At 46.1% G+C, this 19,315-nt stretch overlaps 1 protein-coding gene across 6 annotated transcripts in view; it reads right to left on the bottom strand.

The window, feature by feature from the left end:
* Positions 1-18,209, bottom strand: part of LOC140476049 (uncharacterized) — a 452,737-nt gene extending 434,528 nt beyond the window's left edge. For 5 of the 6 annotated variants that reach the window (XM_072568006.1, XM_072568005.1, XM_072568004.1 and 2 more), the window contains exon 1: positions 17,369-17,631. In XM_072568006.1, coding sequence (XP_072424107.1) covers positions 17,369-17,447 — 79 coding nt within the window. In that variant the 5' untranslated portion in view covers positions 17,448-17,631. Of the gene's footprint in view, positions 1-17,368; positions 17,632-18,170 lie in introns of those variants that run through there. The other variant, XM_072568002.1, reaches the window with a different exon arrangement.
* Positions 18,210-19,315: the final 1,106 nt, after the last annotated feature.

The following is a 19,315-nucleotide window of genomic DNA, read 5'->3' as shown; positions in this document are numbered from 1 at the left end:
GATCAGATATTCACTAGGGCTATGTCATGATAACAAGGGGAGCCATTCAGCCCCTTTAACATGCTGCACAGGAACAGGAGGAGGTCACTCTGCCCCTTCAATCTGTTACTTACTAACAGCAAGAAGCCATTTGGCTCCACTTTCTTGATCCCCAGCATCAAGGAGTGGCCACTTAGCCCCTCAAGCATAAGCCCTTCATCAGGAATGAGGCTTATGGCCAAGGGGGCTGAGAGATAAATGGGAGGGGGTTGAGGCTTGGGGGAAGGTAGCTGGGAATGTAATTGGTAGATAAAAGTGGGGGTGAAAGTGATAAGTTGGAGAGGAGGCTAGAGCAGATAGGTGGGAAGGAAGATGGACAGGTAGGACCGTTGTAGAGGGTGGCGCCAAGTTGGGAGGCTGGGACTGGGCTAGGTGGGGGGAGGGGAAATGGGGAAACTGGTGAAATTTACATTGATCCCATGTGGTTGCAGGGTCCCAAGGTGGAAGATGAGGCGTTCTTCCTCCAGGCGTCGGATGGTTAGGACTTGGCGATGGAGGATACCCAGGACCTGCATGTCGTTGGTGAGTGGGAGGGGGAGTTAAAGTGTTCAGCCACGGGGGATTGGGTTGGTTGGTGCTGGTGTCCCAGAGATGTTCTCTGAAATTATCCACAAGTTAGCGTCCTGTCTCGCCAATGTAGAGGAGACCACATCAGGTGCAACAGATGCTGAAGATGATGTGTGTGAAAGTACTTGTTTCTGTCGGATGTGGAAAGAGCCTTTAGGGCCTTGGATGGAGGTAAGGAGGGAGGTGTGGGCGCAGGTTCTGCACTTCCTGCGGTGGCAGGGGAAGGTGTCAAGAATGGAGGGTGGGTTAGTGGGGGTTGATGGATCTGACAAGGGAGTCACAGAGGGAATGGCCTCTCCTAAATGCAGGTAGGGTTGGGGAGGGAAGTATATCTTTGGTGGTGGGGTATGTTTACTTGTGGTGGAAATGGCAGAGCATAGTGCAGTGTATCTGAAGGTTGGTGGGGGTGGAAGATGAGGATTGGGTGTTCTGTCCTTGTTGTGATTGGAGGGGTGGGGTTCAAGGGGAGAGGTGCAGGAAGTGAAGAAGATGTGCTAGAGGGCATCGCCAACCACATGGGATGGGAAATTGCAGTCTCTGAAGAAGGAAGCCATCTGGGCTGTTCTGTGATGGAATTGGTCCTCCTGGGAGCAAGTGCAGAGGAATTGAGAATAAGGAATAGCATTTTTACAAGAGGCAGGGTGGGAGGAGGTGTGGTCCAGGTAGCTGTAGGAGTTTCACCAAGTTCAGACCCAGTTATAAAAAAAACAATGTGATGGGAAAGGTCAATGTAAAAATAGCTGTCATCATCAGCAGGTGGAATTTGAGCTGAATTTGGAGCCAACCTAGATGCAGCTGTTTTGATCTCCTCCTCACACCCAGTGATTAACACAATCGGCATGTTCTACAAAACAGATTTTGACAGAGGAAAGCTCACAGGCATCAGGCAGTGATCCTCAGCTTTGGGATGGAGTTACTTACTCTTTACTTGTCCTGCAAAGGAAGATTGCTAGGCATGTGACACAGTAACATCCCAACTAGAACTGGCCTGTAAATGGTAACCCGTCTGACGGGTACTTCAAGCTATTGAGCAATTCATGCAACCAGATAGTTACAAAGGGCGTGAGAGGGTGGGGGGACATCACAATTGGAGCAAGGACTGACAACAACAGCTATTTAGCTGTTTTTTTTCCCATAACTATGAATGAGGACAACACAGGAGGGTAACTTCTTCTCCCAAAGGGTTGTGAATCTGTGGAATTCACAGCCCAGTGAAGCAATTGAAGCTACCTCGATTAATATTTTTAAGACAAAGATTTTTGAACAGTAAAGGAATTTAGAGTTAGGGAAGCGGGTGGATAAGTGGAGCTGAGGCCATGAGAAGATCAGCCATGATTTTATTGAATGGCAGAGCAGGCTCAGTGGATCAGATGGCCTACTTATGCTATTATTTCTTATGTTCTTATGGCACAAGAAACAACTTTCAGCTCATCATCTCTGTGCGGGCTCCCTACAGGACCAAATCATTTAATCCCACTGCCCTGCCTTTCCCCCATAGCCATGCAAATCACTAAATTGCAAATTAGCAAATTTCAAACCAAATTCAATGCTTCAGGGTGGAATAGTATGGTCACTCTTTCATCATTTAGATATCCTGGGAAAATGTAGGACAATACATGTCACTGAGTTATGTCAGTTAAAGAAAACACAGATATACACCACAGAAACGGGTAATGGTCAACACTAGCACCTACTGTCCTCATATTTCATCAATCAACCTATTGATTCTCTTCCGCCTTAAATGCCTGTTTACGTTTTTGATAAATGCATTATTCTAATTCCTTCGAACACTGGACTCCCTCCCCAAGGACATTGTGGGTCTCCTTGCAGCAGGTGAACTGCAGTGGTTCAAGAATGCAGCTCACTCCCACCTTCGCCAGGGGCAATTGAGGATGGGAAGTAAAACCTGATCCAGCCAGTGATGCCCACATCTCATGAGTTAATTAAGTAAAACTCCTAGGGGGAGCGGGTTCCATAGTTTCACCACTCCTAAGTTTCTTCTGAATTCCCACTTGGGATTTTTGGTAACTATCTCATACTGTCAGTCCCTAATTATTCTCTTCTCCAGGAAAAGAACTATTTCCTCGGTGTCTACTCTGTCAAAACCTCTCAGAATTTGTGAACAACCGTGGTTGTAGCACTGATTCTTTCCACCTCTGCCATTCTATTCTTTGAGGAGAAAGTGAGGACTGCAGATGCTGGAGATCAGAGCTGAAAATGTGTTGCTGGAAAAGCACAGCATGTCAGGCACATCCAAGGAGCAGGAGAATCGACATTTCAGGCATGAGCCCTTCTTCAGGAATGAGGAAAGTGTGTCCAGCAGGCTAAGATAAAAGGTAGGGAGGAGGGACTTGGGGGAGGGGCATTGGGAATGCGATAGGTGGAAGGAGGTCAAGGTGAGGGTGATAGGCCGGGGTGGGGGTGTGGGCGTAGAAGTCAGGAAGAAGATTGCAGGTTAGGAAGGTGAGTTCGAGGATTGGGACTGAGACAAGGTTGGGGGGAGGGGAAATGAGGAAACTGGAGAAATCTGAGTTCATCCCTTGTGGTTGGAGGGTTCCTAGGCCGAAGATGAGGCACTCTTCCTCCAGCCGTCATGTTGCTATGATCTGGCGATGGAGGAGTCCAAGGACCTGCATGTCCTTGGTGGAGTAGGAAGGGGAGTTGAAGTGTTGAGCCATGGGGTGGTTGGGTTGGTTGGTCCGGGTGTCCCAGAGGTGTTCTCTGAAACGTTCCGCAAGTAGGCGGCCTGTCTCCCCAATATAGAGGAGGCCACATTGGGTGCAGCGGATGCAATAAATGATGTGTGTGAAGGTGCAGGTGAATTTGTGGTGGATATGGAAGGATCCCTTGGGGCCTTGGAGGGAAGTAAGGGGGGAGGTGTGGGTGCAAGTTTTGCATTTCTTGCGGTTGCAGGGGAAGGTGCCGGGAGTGGAGGTTGGGTTGGTGGGGGGTGTGGACCTGACGAGGGAGTCACAGAGGGAACGGTCTTTTCGGAATGCTGACAGGGGAGGGGAGGGAAATATATCCCTGATGGTGGGGTCCGTTTGGAGGTGGCGGAAATGACGAAGGATGAGACGATGTATATGGAGGTTGGTGGAGTGGTAGGTGAGGACCAATGGGGTTCTGTCCTAGTGGCGATTGGAGGGGCGGGGCTCAAGGGCGGAGGAGCGGGAAGTGGAGGAGATGCGGTGGAGGGCATCGTCGATTACGTCTGGGGGGAAATTGCGGTCTTTGAAGAAGGAGGCCATCTGGGTTGTACAGTATTGGAACTGGTCCTCCTTGGAGCAGATGCAGCGAAGACAAAGGAATTGTGAATATGGGATGGCGTTTTTACAGGGGGCAGGGTGGGAGGAGGTATAGTCTAGGTAGCTGTGGGAGTCGGTTGGTTTATAGTAAATGTCCGTGTTGAATCGATCGCCCGAGATAGAAATGGAGAGGTCTAGGAAGGGGAGGGAGGAGTCTGAGATGGTCCAGGTGAATTTGAGGTCGGGGTGGAAGGTGTTGGTAAAGTGGATGAACTGTTCAACCTCCTTGTGGGAGCACGAGGCAGCGCCGATACAGTCATTGATGTAGTGGAGGAAAAGGTGGGGGGTGGTGCCAGTGTAGCTGCGGAAGATGGACTGTTCCACATATCCTACGAAGAGGCAGGCATAGCTGGGGCCCGTGCGGGTGCCCATGGCTACTCCTTTGGTTTGGAGGAAGTGGGAGGATTGGAAAGAGAAGTTGTTCAGGGTGAGGACCAGTTCAGTCAGTCGAAGGAGGGTGTCAGTGGAAGGGTACTGGTTGGTTTGGCGGGAAAGGAAGAAGCGGAGGGCTTTGAGTCCTTCGTGATGGGGGATGGAGGTGTACAGGGACTGGATGTCCATGGTGAAGATAAGGCGTTGGGGACCGGCGAAGCGAAAATCATGGAGGAGGTGGAGGACGTGGGTAGTGTCCCGAATGTAGGTGGGGAGTTCTTGGACTAAGGGGATTCTATTCTTTCCTCTGCCTTGAAGCCAGCTAATATTTCATTTTACCATTTCATCTGACTCCGCATTCTCTGAATAATTCATCAAGTCTATTATGGGGCACCTTATCGAAAGCCTGTTGAAAATCCAGTTAAATTATATCTATTACCATTATCTACATTCACTGTTATTTCCTCAATAGATTCCATAAAGTTGGTCAATCAGAATGTTTTTGTCAAAACCCGAGCTGACCTTATTCATTAACAACTAACACAGAAATTGCTAGAGACAGTCAGCAGGCCAGGAGAGTAAAACAGTTAACATTTTGACTCTGATGTGACTCTTTTTCAGAACGCATTTCCGGTATTAAAGGTACTATGTAAATACAAATGGTTATCTCCACACTAGTATCACAGATGTGATGTCTTCCTATTTCACCCACGTTCCCTGTCTCCCATTCTTTATCAATGAAGATTCAGGAAAGTTCAGGAAAGTTTCGTTAAACAGTATATATAAGATCCTACTCAAGAAGGGGCAGAAATCCAACCTATTCTTGGGAAATAGGGCAGGACAGGTGACTGAGGTGACCGTGCAGGAGCACTTTAGGACCAGGGACCACAATTTTATTTATTTTAAAATAGTTATGTAGAGAGACAAAACTGGTCCACAGGTTCAATTTTCTAATTTGGAACAAGGTGAATTTTGATAGAATTAGACAGGACCTTCCAGGGGATGATGGGAGTAGTTTGTTTGCAGGTAAAGGGACCTCTGGCAAGTGGGAGGCCTTTAAAAGTGAGATAGTGAGAGTTCAAGGTCTATATGTTCCTGTGAGGGTGATGGGCAAGGTTGACAGGAATAGGGAACCCTGGATGACAAGAGATAATAGAGGGGGTATAGGAGCTTCCTGAAAAAGTAATCAGGAAGGTGAAAAGGAGGCACGAGCTAGCCTTGGCTGAGAAGACTAGGATGAATCCAAAGAGGTTGATTAAGTATACTAGAGGAAAAAGAGTAACTAGAGAGAGAATAGGACTCCTCAGGCATCAAAGAGGAGATGTATGTGTAAAACTGCAGGAGATGGGCCAGGTCCTCAATGAATATTTCTCCTCTGAGTTTATCATGGAGAAAGACATGAAGACTTGGCAACTTGGAGAAGTTAGTGGTCATATCTTGGGGACAGACCATATCATGGTGGAAGAGGTATTGGATATATTAGAATGTATGTAAGTGGATAAATCTCCTGGTCCTGACCAGATATACCCAAGAAAAACTGCAAGACGCTAGAGAAGAAATTGTGGGTGGCCTGGCTGATATTTTTGCATCATTATTAGCTATGGATAAAGTCCCGGAAGACTGGAGGATAGTGAATGTTGCGCCCTTAATCAAGATGGGCTGCAAAGAAAATCCTGGGAACTACAGACCAGTAAGCCAAACATCTGTGATAGGCAAGTTATTTGAGAAGATTCTGAGGGATAAGATATTCATGCTTTTGGAAAGATAGGGTTTGATTAGGAGTAGTCAGCATGGCTTTGTGCATGGGAGCTCATGCCTCACAAATTGTTGGAGTTCTTTGATGATGTGACCAGTAGGTTGACAAGGGCAGGGCGGTAAATGTAGTCTACATGGATTTCTGTAAGGCCTTTACTAAGGTTCCATATTGTAGCTGCTCTGGAAGGTTAGGTTGCATGGAATCCATGGGGAGCTGGCAAACTGGATACACATTAGCTTGATGGTAGGAAGCAGAGAGTAATAGAGGGAGGATGCTTGTCGGACTGGAGGCCTGTAACTAGTGGAGTGCCTGAGGGATCAGTGCTGGGCCCATTACTGTTTGATATCTATATCAGTGATTTGGATGAGAATGTACTAAGCATGATTAGCAAGTTTGCAGATGACACTAAAATAGGCGGTATTGTGGCCAGTGAGGAAGGTTATCAGGAATTGCAGCAGGATCTTGGTCAGTTGGGGAATTGGGCTGAGAAATGGTGGGTGGAGCTTAATATAGATAAGTGTGAGGTCTTGCATTTTGGAAAGTCAAATCAAGGTAGTAGTTCATGGTGAATGGTAGGGCCTTGAGGAGCGTAGAGGAACAGAGGGATCAGAAAGATGTTGCGAAACCTGAAAGGGTTCAGAAAAGATTTACAAGGATGTTGCCAGGGTTGGAATTATAGGGAAAGGTTGAAGAGGCTAGGGCTGTTTATCCTGCAGTGTTGGAGGCTGAGGAGTGACCTTACAGAGGTTTATAAAATTATGAGGGGCATTGGGGAAGTCCAGAACTAGAAGGCATAGGTTTAGGGTGAGAGGGGAAAGATATAAAAGAGACCTAAAGGGCAACTTTTTCATGCAAAAGGTGGTACGTGTATGGAATGAGCTGCCAGAGAAAGTGGTGGAGGCTGGTACAATTACAACATTTAAAAGGCATCTGGATGAGTATATGAATAGGAAGGGTTTGGAGGGATATGGGCCAGGTGCTGGCAGGTGGGACTAGATTGGGTTGGGATATCTGGTCAGCATGGACAAGTTGGACCAAAGGGTCTGTTTCTGTGCTGTACATTTCTATGACTCTATGACTTTGGAGTTCAGGTTCACAGGCTCTGAAAGTGAAGCCACAGTGAAGAAGGCTTTGGCACACTGGTCTTCATCATTCAGGGCACTGAATACAGAAGTTGGGAAGTTATGTTGCAGTTATAGAGGACGTTGGTGAGGCTGCACTTGGGAATATTGTGTTCAGTTTTGGTCACCTTGCTATAAGAAGCGAATTATTAAACTGGAAAGAATGCAGAGGAAATTTACAAGGACTCAAGGGTCTGAGGTTAGACAAGCTAGGACATGGCTCTTTAGAGAGTAGGAAACTGAGGGGGCCATTATAGAGGTGTATACGATCATGACAGGCATGGACAGGGTGAATGCACTCAGTTTTTTCCACAGGATTAGGGAATCGAGGACTAGAGGCATCAGTTCAAGGTTAGAGGGGAAAGAATAAAAGTGACCCTGAGGGGCAACTTTTTTACACAGAGGGTGGTACGCATATGGAATGAGCTGCCAGCAGAAGTGGTTGGGGTGGGTGCATTAATAGCAATTAAAAGGCATTTGGACAAATACGTAGATAGGAAAGGTTTAGAAGGATATGGGCCAAGTGCAGGGAAACGGGGTGAGCATGGATGGACATTTTGGTCGGTATAGACCAGTTTGGGCCAAAGGGCCTTGCTCTGTGCTGTAGGACTCTATGATTCTATGACACTAAGATAAACAAAGTAGACAGAAGCCCTGCCCAAGAGTAACAAATGAGAACATAAAGGAACGAGAAGGAACACAGACCATTTGATAAAACATCCCTTCCGAACCAAGGAGAGCGTACTGGAAGAGAGCAATTACTATATATCTAACCTCATGTTGTACGTGCTCTGGGTGTGTGAGAGGGGCAGTGGAGAGAATACTTCACTTTCAGTTTAAAAGAGTACAGGTTGCTTTATTCTGAATTTAACCCTGTGTTGTACCTGTCCGAGGAGTGTTTGATGAGGCAGCCTGTGTCCTATATTTAAACAGCAACAAAACTTCAAAAGGACTTGGCTGCAAATTGCTGTAAAGTGATCAGGGACAACCCCATGTCAGGAAAGGCAGGCAGAAATTTATGCCATCTTTCGGTATCATGCTGTCCTGTCCTGCAGAATACAAAGCAATAGTAAGCAGGTTGGGGGTGGTTTGGTTAGTACGCGGGTGACCGGGAACCAGTGGTTGATGTCTGTCCCAGAGGAAAGTGGGCTGGGGAGGGTCGGTCAGTACACAGGGCAGCCGGAGACTGGAAGGCCAACAACTAACACATAGGAAAACGGCCTGGGGTGGTATGGTCAGTACACAGGGCGACTGGAAACTGGGTGGGGGATGACCAGCCTGGAGGAAAGCAGGCCAGGGGAGGGTCAGTCAGTACGCAGGGCGGCCAGAGACTGGATGACTGTCCTGCAGGAAGGCTAGCCAAGGATGGTCTGATCAGTAAGTGGCGCAGATGGGTGTCAGGCATCTTTTATAGCTATATTGGGTCTGTGCTCCATGTACTTTCTGATTTGATTGCACTGTCTTGCCTGTGTTTGTTACTGTTATCTTTGTGATAAATGGAAGTGGGATTTGAGGTTTGTCCTCATCTCCCTGAAAACTGGTTGAAGGGTGGGTTTGGGGTTTGGCTTTGCTGCCCTTTCCCCTGTATGTAAAGGGTTTTTTTGTGAACTGCTGCTTTGTTTAATGTCAACTGTATTTTGTATTGTTTCAATAAAATAAAACAAAACAAAGCAGGAGTTTGAAATTTCATGTAGCAGAACAAGGGGTTGAATAAATCCTGGAGCTGTCAGTGAGTGGAGCCTGTGTCAGTGAGAAGGAGTCTCATTGCTGCATGCCAAAGATTTTCCATCCCAACCAGCCCGTGTGTATTTCCCTCCACTGTATTTACTTTTGTAACCATTGGCAACAGAATAAACGCGCCAGCCCAAAAAGAGGTGAGGCTGCTTCTCTTCCTTGTCTTTACAGGCCACATATATTATAGGGTGCGTTAGAAACTGAACTTTGATCTCTAAAATCTGGATCTCAGTTTAACCCATACAGCACTCCTTTTCTCTGTCATTTGTCAGTCTCCCTCTTGTAAAGATAAACTGAAACAATAAAGTCAGGAGCTATACAATTAATGGCAAGGCCCTGGGTAATGTGGTTGAACAGTGAGATCTAGGGGTTCAGGTACAAAATTCTTTGAAATTTGCCTCAGCGTGGTTAAGAAGGCATTTAGCACATAGTTGGTGAGGCCTCTTCTGGAATAGTGTGCACAGTTCTGGTCACCTGCGATAGGAAGAATATTATTAAATTGGAATGGATTCAGAAAAGATTTATAAAGGTACTGCAGGGAATGAGGGATGGAGGTATAAAGATAGGCTGGATAGGCCAGGATGTTTTCACTGGAGTGTAGGAGGTTGAGGTGTGACCTTACACAGGTTTATAACATGATGAGGGACATAGGTAAGATGAATGACAAGGGGGAGTTCAAAACTAGGGGGCATATGTTTAAGGTGAGGGGAGAAAGATTTCAAAAACGACATGGGGGGGCAACTTGTTTTACACAGAGAGTGGTTTGTATGTGGAATGAACTGTCAGAGGAAGTGGTGGATACCTGTTTCCAACATTTAAAATGTTACAACATTTAAAAGACATTTGGATAAGTAAATGAATAGGAAAGGAGTGAAGGGACCAAACACAGTCAAGTGGGGCTAGTTTGGTTTGTGAACATGTTGGCATGGACTTGTTAGGCCAATGGGTCTGTTTCCATGCTGAATGTCTCAATGACTCTATGATACATTCCATTGAAATCTATGGAAGTTCCCCTTCCCTTAATCAATATATGCTCTTCAATGTCAAGAAGCCATGTTAAAAGTTATCCACCATAAGATTCTTTTGAAAAATGCTTTTTCACCTGGAGAGTGGTAGGAATCTGGAATGCTGTGCCTGGGCGGGTAGCAGAGGCAGGAAACTACACAACCTTTAAAAAAACTAAGTGGATGAGCACTTGAAATGTTACAACATTCAAGGCTGCGGGTCAAGGACTGGAAAAGTGGGATTAGTGGGCGTGGGTCAGTGCAGATTTGCTGTGGTGTGCTATACAGAATGTCCTTATGACTCCAACTAACACAGGTCTGCTTGTTGTTTATATTAACAAACAATGCACACAATATGAAATTTTTAATTAATTTCAAAACTGAGGCATGATTCCTAAATTCTGCCCCTCCCTCAACATCCCCCAAATTCCCTTGTAACACTTGCCATTTTCCCCCCATTTATCCCTCACCTCATCCATCGCCTCCTCTATGCCTCCACAATCTCAACGTTCCTTCCCTCCCTCTCCTAGCTCTGGAATCTATCCTGACTATCTCTTAGGGATCCACAGGCTGGCACTGGATGAATGAGGGATGTAGTTTTTGTACTTTGGAATCAGACAATGAGTAGGAATCCAGTGGGAGGGGTGTACAACCATCACAAACTCCGCGACAGCTTGTGTGACACTAAACTAACACCTCCTCCCTAAACCACCCTTCAGCGCCTGGCTGTAGCTAATAACCCAGTGTAATTGTTGGTAGCAGGAACAGGTTCAATTACACTGACTGTAATGTCAATGAAATCTTTGTTACTTTAAGCAAACCTGCTTTGTTACTTCCCTCCTGTGCTGATGAGCTATTTTTACCTTATTAGCTGCCTATCCTTTGCCTGTTCACCTTTCTCTGAGCGATGACACAGGGCTTTGTTGCTCAGCCTGCAGTCTGAAGTATTGGTGGTGAGGTGTGTGGGAAATCATCCACCTCCCAACTGCCCTAGTCTGTGTGGAGGTCTCAGACCCTTCCTGAAATAACTCCACAGAGGCTGGTAGCTCATCATCAGGTCAGCCTTTATTTACACATGAACAGTCCTTGACTTTAGTACTGCCAGATCCAGAGTCAATATCAGAGCGTCGGAATCTCTGACACCTGTCTTTTTATCTGTCAGCCAGGGCTCCCTGATTGGACCAGATTATAAGGCCCAATCAGGGAACTCATAGTCTGTGATGTCCAGATGGCTGACCTTGTTACAGCCACAACATCGCTCCCCCTCTGAGTCTGAGGACATAGGCCGGTCCTTGATCTTGGAAAGTCTCTTGGGTCATTTTAGCACTGGGTAAGGCTCCTCTGACTCAGGTCCAATACAGGTGGCATGTAATGCATGAGAGCTCACCTCGAGCACCTTGGTAGAACTTCGCTCTCTTCTTCTGGTGGCAAAAGCATCAAGGTGACTAAATCTATCATGTCCACCTCTGATTCTGAGTTCTCAATAACACTTGAGGGAGAGGGTGAACAGTTTCCAGCAGCCTTTTTGAATGTCCAAGGAACGGGGCATGTTTTGGTAATGCAACGTTAGCGAATTCACGGCTTTCATATGGTCCAAATGTTGTTCAGGACTGTCGTGACTACCCAAACTTTATGTCACTGTTCCTGACCTTGCATCGACCTTGTCTCTTACCCATATTTCCGTGATTCTTACACCAAATGTGTCCCTTGTATTAAACTATCTCTCTCACTTACGGAGTCTTGTGTCTGGCATCAACATTCCTGATGTCATTTCACCCTCTACCCACCCAGGTCCGGGAAGATCAGACTTAACCTGGTGCGGAATCTTCTACACATTAGCAACTCTGCTGGAGCAATCCTGGAAGTTGCATGTGAAGTGGTCCTATAATCAAATAAGAACTGGTATCTAGTGAGGCTTTAGGCTTTTTGGACTGCTTTTTCTGCTGGGCCATTGGACAATGGATGGTATGGAACAGTTTTTCTATTATCAAACCTGTGTTTAATGAATGGACTCTCTGCACAGTCAACCACTTTGAGTGGACATCTACAATGACCAAGAACCGTAAACTGATGAAAGGATCTGCATAATCAACATGCAACCATTCCTACAGATGTGAGGGAACTGCCAGTGGTAATTTTTGACCTTGTTGGCATACTGGGCACTGCCCCACCAACATGGCTATGTCTGCATCCAAGCCTGGCCACTAGACATAACTTCTCACCAACATCTTCATTTTGGAGACCCCTAGCTGGCCCTGGTGGAGTTCAGTCAGTACCTGGTGGCAACATTTGCTCAGTCCGATCATTCTTGCTCCCCATAATAACATACTGTGAGCTGGTCTCTCTGGGTTCAAAAAAGGTTTCAATTCTGGCTGTAACGGCCCTTTGGTTTCCCCCATCAGGGAGAGCTTTTTTCCAAGTATGGTGACGGCGAGCACGAGGGGGCATAGCTTTAAATTGAGGGGTGATAGATATAGGAAAGATGTCAGAAGTAGTTTCTTTACTCAGAGAGTAGTAAAGGTATGGAATGTTTTGCCTGCCAACAGTAGTAGATTCGCCAACTTTAAGTACATTTAAGTTTTCATTGGACAAAAATATGGACATACATGGAATAGTGTAGGTTAGATGGGCTTCAGATTGGTATGACAGGTCGGTGCAACATCGAGGGCCGAAGGGCCTGTACTGCGCTGTAATGTTCTATGTTCCTAAAGGGCAGCATAAAGTGCATAATAAGTGCAAAACACACAAATTACATTGTAATAAAAGAATGATAAATAATAGACATGGTTCTAGCAGCAATTCGAAGTCGTGCAAAGAATTTCAGATGGAACAGAGTCCAATCTTACAGTATTAAGGAGCCTAATGGCTTGGGGGAAGAAACTGTTGCACAGTCTGGCCGTGAGAGACCAAATGCTCTGGTATCTTCTGCCAGATGGCAAGAGGGAGAAGAGTTTGAGTGAGGGGGTGTGTTCTTAGCCTTCCAGATGCAGCATATGGTGTAAGGTCTGTAATGGAGGGAAGAGAGGCCCTGACGATCCTCTCAGCTGTCCTCACTATCCGTTGTAAGGTCTTACAATCTGAGACGGTGCAATTCCCAAACCAGGCAGTGATGCTGCAGCTCAGGGTACTCTTAATGAACCCTCTGTAGAATGTAGTGAGGATGGTGTGTGGGAGGTGGGCTTTCCTCAGCCTGCACAGAAAGTAGAGATACTGCTGGGCTCTCTTGGCTATGGAGCTGGTGTTGAGGAATCAGGTGAGATTCTCTGCCATGTGGATGGCAAGACATTTAGTGCTGTTCACAATCTCCACAGGGGGGCCGTCAATGTCCAGTAGAATGTGGTTGCTCTTTGCCCTCCTGAAGTCAACAACCATCTCTTTTGTTTTGTCCACGTTCAGAGACAGGTTGTTGGCTCTGCACCAGTCTGTGAGCCACTGCACCTTCTGTCTGTATGCTGACTCCTCATTCCTGCTGATGTGACCCACTACAGTCATGTCATCAGCGATCTTGATGATATAATTCAAGCTGTACATCCCTGCACAGTTGTGTGTCAGCAGGGTGAACAGCAGCGGACTGAGCACAGAGCCTTGGGGGAGCCCCGTGCTCAGTGTGATGGTGTTGGAGATGCTGTTCCCAATCTGGACTGACCGAGGGTCTCCCAGTCAGCAAGCCCAGGATCCAGGTACAGAGGGAGGTATTTAAGTCTAGCAGACTCAGCTTTCCAATCAGGTGCTGAGGAACTATAGTGTTAAATGCAGAACTGAAGTCTATGAACAGTAATGTGATGTAGATGTCCTTCTTCTCCAGGTGGGTGAGGGCCAGATGGAGGGTGATGGAAATGACATCATTTTTTGCACGGTTGGGACGATATTGGAACTATAGAGTGTCCAGTAAGGTGGGCAGGAGGGTCTTAATATGCCTCATCATGAGCCTCTCGAAACACTTCATGATGTGTGTTAGCGCAACGCTGCAGGAATCGTTGAGACAGGATGCTGAAGACTTCTTTGGCACAGGTACAATGGTAGCAGCCTTGAAGCATGCAGGAACTATGGTGCAGCTCAGGGAGATGTTGAAGGTGTCCATGAGAACATCTGCCAGCACATCAGAGCATCTCTGAGCACTGTGCCAGGGATGTTATCTGGTTGCATTTGTACAGCTTTATTGTAATAAAAGAGCCCAAGACACTTCACAGGACGGTTACCAAAAAAGATTTAAAAGTGAACCACAACAGCAGATAACCAAACTTTAACTGTACTAGCTATGTAAAGAATTTGGCTACAAGAATGGCTCAGAAACTGGGAATCCTGCAGTATGCAAACTGATCTGATGAAGTCATGATTTGGAGATGCCGGTGTTGGACTGGGGTGAAAAAAGTTAAAAATCACACAACACCAGGTTATAGTCCAACAGGTTTAATTGGAAGCACACTGGCTTTCGGAGCGACGCTCCTTCATCAGGTGATTGTGATCAGATAGTGACAATCACCTGGTGAAGGAGCGTCGCTCCGAAAGCCAGTGTGCTTCCAATTAAACCTGTTGGACTATAACCTGGTGTTGTGTGATTTTTAACTTTGTTCTGATGAAGAGTCACCAGACTCAAGCATTAACTCTGCTTTCTGTCCACATATGCTGCCAGACCTGCTGAGTTTCTCCAGCAATTTCTGTTTTGTTTCAGATCTCCAGCATCCGTAGTTTTTTATTGTGGTGTGTAATCAACCTTCTGACTCCCCAAAGCCTGTCCACAGGGCAAAAGTCAGGAGTGTGATGGAATACTACAAACTTGCTTGGATGAGTACAGTTCCAATAATACTCAAGAAACTTAACACCATCCAGGTCAAAGGAGCCTGTTTCACTGGCACGCTATCCACTACCTTCAATTTTCACTCTTTACACAACTCATCTGCAGCCGCAGTGTGTATCATCTACAAGGTTCAGTGCAACCACTCACCAAGGCTCCTTTAGTGGCACCATACAAATCCACACCCTACAGTAATCAATAATATCTAGAAGGACAAGGGCAGCAGATACGTGGGAACACCAGCCCCTGCAAGTTCCCCACTGAGGAGTGTAGGACCAACTAGGAGAATGAGTATAAATACTGCGTTAAATCATGACATTGTTTTAAAAGTACTCATAGGCTCTGGGGTATTCCTAGGTAGACAATTACAGAAATGTGAACACTGCTTTCTCCTTCCTGTCTCAGGAGGCTCAAAGATCAAGTATAACATCTGTGTCTCCCCCACCGTCTCAGGCATGCTCACTCAGCACAAGATGGCGGTGGAGTAGCAGAGCTGAGCCCACGGCTCATCTGCTCCTTTTCTCATTTTCTTTTCTCTGTTTTACTGTTGCTCATTTTCTTTTCTCTTTCAAGCCTGGAGAGTAGCAGGTGGAGGAGGAGGCTTCTGGTGGCAGCAGCAGCAACACCAGTAGAACCAGACACACCCCCACTCCATCCCGGGTCTACCTACAACTGAGGAGCAGGTTCCGGGCTGACTCCCCCAGCCCAGACTTGCAGGCTGAGCCAAGGCTCCAGGTCCGCAACTAGGCCTGGGTGCCAGTAGGAGTGGGAGCGGAAGCATCAGCGGAAGGGACAGTGACGATCCTGGTGGCTGCAGTGTCAGGAGGAGCAGTGGATGGGGAACAGGAGGCAGGGAATGTGTGCATCCCCGGATCCATGGCTCCAGCTTGGACACAGCTGTTGCGATTGTGGAGGCACATAACTGAGACCCAGAGCCCATTACAGAGACCCAGGAGCCCATTACAGAAACCCCAGCCAATGTCAACCAGTGACTGGAGGAGCAGGGGAGGAGGAACATGGTGAAGAAGGAAAGATGAACTCTGCTGCAGTAAAATCTTGCATCATATTCAGAGCTTAGCGACACTGCGTGTAACATGTGAAAAACTCTTGTCACTCTATTTTTATATATATGAGAATAAATCCAAACCTAATCAAAAGATCTAAACATATATTTTTCTTGCTGCGGGTGGTGTGTCCCACAATTAGGTGTTGCAATCCTGATTTGGAGATGTCAGTGTGGGACTGGGGTGGACAAAGTTAAAAATCACACAACACCAGGTCATAGTCAAACAGGTTTATTTGGAAGCACTCGCTTTCGGAGGACTGCTCCTTCATCAGATGGTGAAGAGGCAGCACCTTGAAAGCTAGTGCTTCCAAATAAACCTGTTGGACCACAACCTGGTGTTGCATTGCAATCCAGAACTGTAAGCAAGTGGCCTGTGCTTTGTTTCCACCTCACGGTCTCCTTATGCGGCAGTGGGTAGGAAACTGTTCCACCTCCATCTGTGGGGAGACACTGGTGTGGTGGTAATGTCATAGCACTAGCAGTCAGAACCCCAGGCTCCATGGTTTGAATCCTGCCATGGCAAATAGTGGAACTTGAATTCGATAAAAATCTGGAATTAAAAGCTAGTCTAATGATAGCCATGTAACAAATGTTGATTGCCATAAAAACTCATCTGGTTTACAAATGCCCCTTAGGGAAGTAAATCTGCCATCCTTACTTGGTCTGACCCACACTGTGACTCCAGACTCACAGCAATAGGGTTGATTCTTAATTGGCCTCTGGGCAATTAGGGTTGAGGGTGTGGTGCTGGAAAAGCACAGCAGGTCACGCAGCATCCAAGGAGCAGGAAAATTGACGTTTGGGGCAAAAGCCCTTCATCAGGACCCCGATCTGCTGTGCTTTTCCAGCACCACACTCTCAACTCTAATCTCCAGCATATGCAGTCCTCACTTTTGCCCTCTGGGCAATTAGGGACAGACAATAAATGATGGCGTGATAATGCACAAGTAGAAACAAAAAAATATGCAAATTAGAGCTGGTTGCATTTAAAAAAACCAAAGAAACAGCTCCAAAACAGAGGATGCAAAAAAGTGCAGCTTATTTTATCACATCTTCAGGATTTGTTTGGAGAAAGGAAGGAATAAAACAGGCAGCTCCTTCACTCCTGTCTGCTTTCTGCTTGGGGTTCCCAACTTTTACACATCTCATTTGCTTCATCACCACAATTTTTCATAAAATCGCCAGATTCACCATAATAACTTTGAAAGTTTTTCTTCACAACCAGAAATTCCTCCACGTAAAGTGGGTGGGGAGGGTTGAATCAGCAGGTTTTGCCTCCCTCTCTCTCTACCCTCGTTCTCCACATTCCCTACTTTCCTCAGCTACCAGCCCCTTCCTGTCTCTTCTCCTCATACTCTACTCCACCATTTTCCTTTCCTACCCACTGTCCTCCACCCTCAATGACAAAGGCATGGATATAGAAGAGTGGTCTGTGAGTGTGAATGGCTGGAACTGCTCAACAGGTTAAAGGCAATGCAATTTGAGTGTGCTCAAACAGGAACCAGGAAGCAGCTGGTTAATTCATGTCCATCATATTCCTGATGCGTCAACACCTGAGACAAAATTATACCTCCCCACCCTGCTGGTCACCTTCACTGGATTCACTTACCTTGCAACACACACTTCACATTGTCGATATCAGCCCTTTCCTCTTGCTGTGATGTTGGTGCAGGACCTGCAGACAGCATCCTTCCCGTTCCCTGTTCATGGGGGGGAGCAGGACCTGACGTGAGAAAACTTTTATCAACGGCCCAGAAATAAAATAACAAATACAATGCATTAACTTTTTAAAAGCGGAATTGCTTTGAAATCCCACTCCTGATTGCCGACAGGACTGAAGCTCTGAGCACTGAGCTCCTGCCCCACTGCAAGACTGTGCTGAGTGGAGAGAAGTACTGACGCGCCAACACCAGCCCAGCAAGGCAGGCTCCACCCACTGAAAATATCTGAATTGATTTCTCTTTGGTTTGGCACTATTGTGTCTGTAAATGATCTACTTACTTGGCCCCTGTCCAGAGACAACTTCATTTACATATTAAATTAAACAAACTTTCACACTGTGTCAGTAAAAGCCAAGACAACCCACAACCTTTTCTTATCTTTGTTTCATGGGGAAAAGAAAAACCCTGGCTTCTCTCTCTTTTTACACTACTGTTCTGCATTACAACCTGGCAATTATATAGCAACTGCTTGATAAGGTTCGAGTTCTATCTCATTTATTTCCTTTTATCTTCTTGTTACAGTAATACAAATGGATCGACTCGATGCTGCGATTAATTCTCACTGATTAGAGTATAAAATAATTTCTGTGTCAACTTTTAGGTTAAGCACTGCTTAGTTTGGGGCTGAGCTGAAACACTACTTCAACCCAGGTGCCTGAGGCTGATCTTGAACAAGCTGACAATGCTCACCTCGGAATCTGACACGTTCACTCAGAGCCCAGCACCCATTCATTCCAGGATAGGGCTTGGCAATTTAACTCAGAAAAAATGCAGATCCATCTCCTATTCTAGTCTTTGAGCAGCACGGACATGAAGCAGCAGGAGTCCTCTCCAAATTCAAAGCAGCTCTCCAATTAATCTCTTCTGAAATTACTGACTCACATTGGAGTACAGGTCTCCTCCTCTCCTGAAGGTGCTGACTCTCACAGTGTATGGGTCCGTGACAGTGCTGAGGGTGCGCACAGTGGGGTACAGGTCCCTAGCTGCTCATGCTTGTATTTTCCACATCTTCCATTGTACTCTGTGAGGCCAATCTTTACACTCTTTGTATGTTTCATTGTGCTTTACAGATCTCCCAGTGCAGAGGATCTGCTTTTATTTTTAAAAGCCACTTTATTTATTTATCTTGGCACTGTTCCTTACATCATCGGTTGACTTTGTTTCATGAGTACAATCTTTGCCTTTTAGGGGTACTTGCATTATACCAAATATGTCTTTGAATATTTACTACTATTTGTAAGGTCACAGGCTAGCACTCTGAGGGATTACTGCACTGTCTTTAAACTGAGATGACAAACCAATAGCCCACTCAAATGGCACTTTGTTGTTAAGAAGCCGTAGAGTTTTTTTGAAGTCCAATATTTGTCACTTAATTAAGATCACTAAAAGGAGAATATGTGGTCAATATCACATGGCTGGTTCGAATAGCTTGCTTTGTGCACATTATCTGTGGCATCCCCTGTAACAGTGACAACACATCAAAAGTACTTACTCAACTGTGAAGAGCTTTGAAATGTCCTGAGATTATAAAAGGAGCAAGTCACTAATAAATTCAGCCCAGTTTGTTGTGGGCAATCAATGTCTCATTCCTTTGGAGTTTGCCTGTGTTTTACACTCATTACGGTCCTCTCCCATTAAGATCTGCAGTGCACCTCTCCTCACTCCTAATATAGTGTCAATTGCAGTCGAACACGCCTGCCCAGTGAGGCTCTAATTTGGGAGAGTAGAGAACCAGCTGTCCTGAGATTTGACATTGGCACAATTCAATGTTTATGAAATAGCAGGGGAAGGTCATGGCAGTTCCTGAGTTGTCTGTTTCATAACCATGAAGTGAA

The sequence above is a fragment of the Chiloscyllium punctatum genome, chromosome 4, assembly GCF_047496795.1.
Source record: "Chiloscyllium punctatum isolate Juve2018m chromosome 4, sChiPun1.3, whole genome shotgun sequence".
Classification (NCBI taxonomy): Eukaryota; Metazoa; Chordata; class Chondrichthyes; order Orectolobiformes; family Hemiscylliidae; genus Chiloscyllium; species Chiloscyllium punctatum.
Note: the sequence above shows the minus strand (reverse complement) of the source record. Positions and strands in the feature narration are given on the sequence as shown.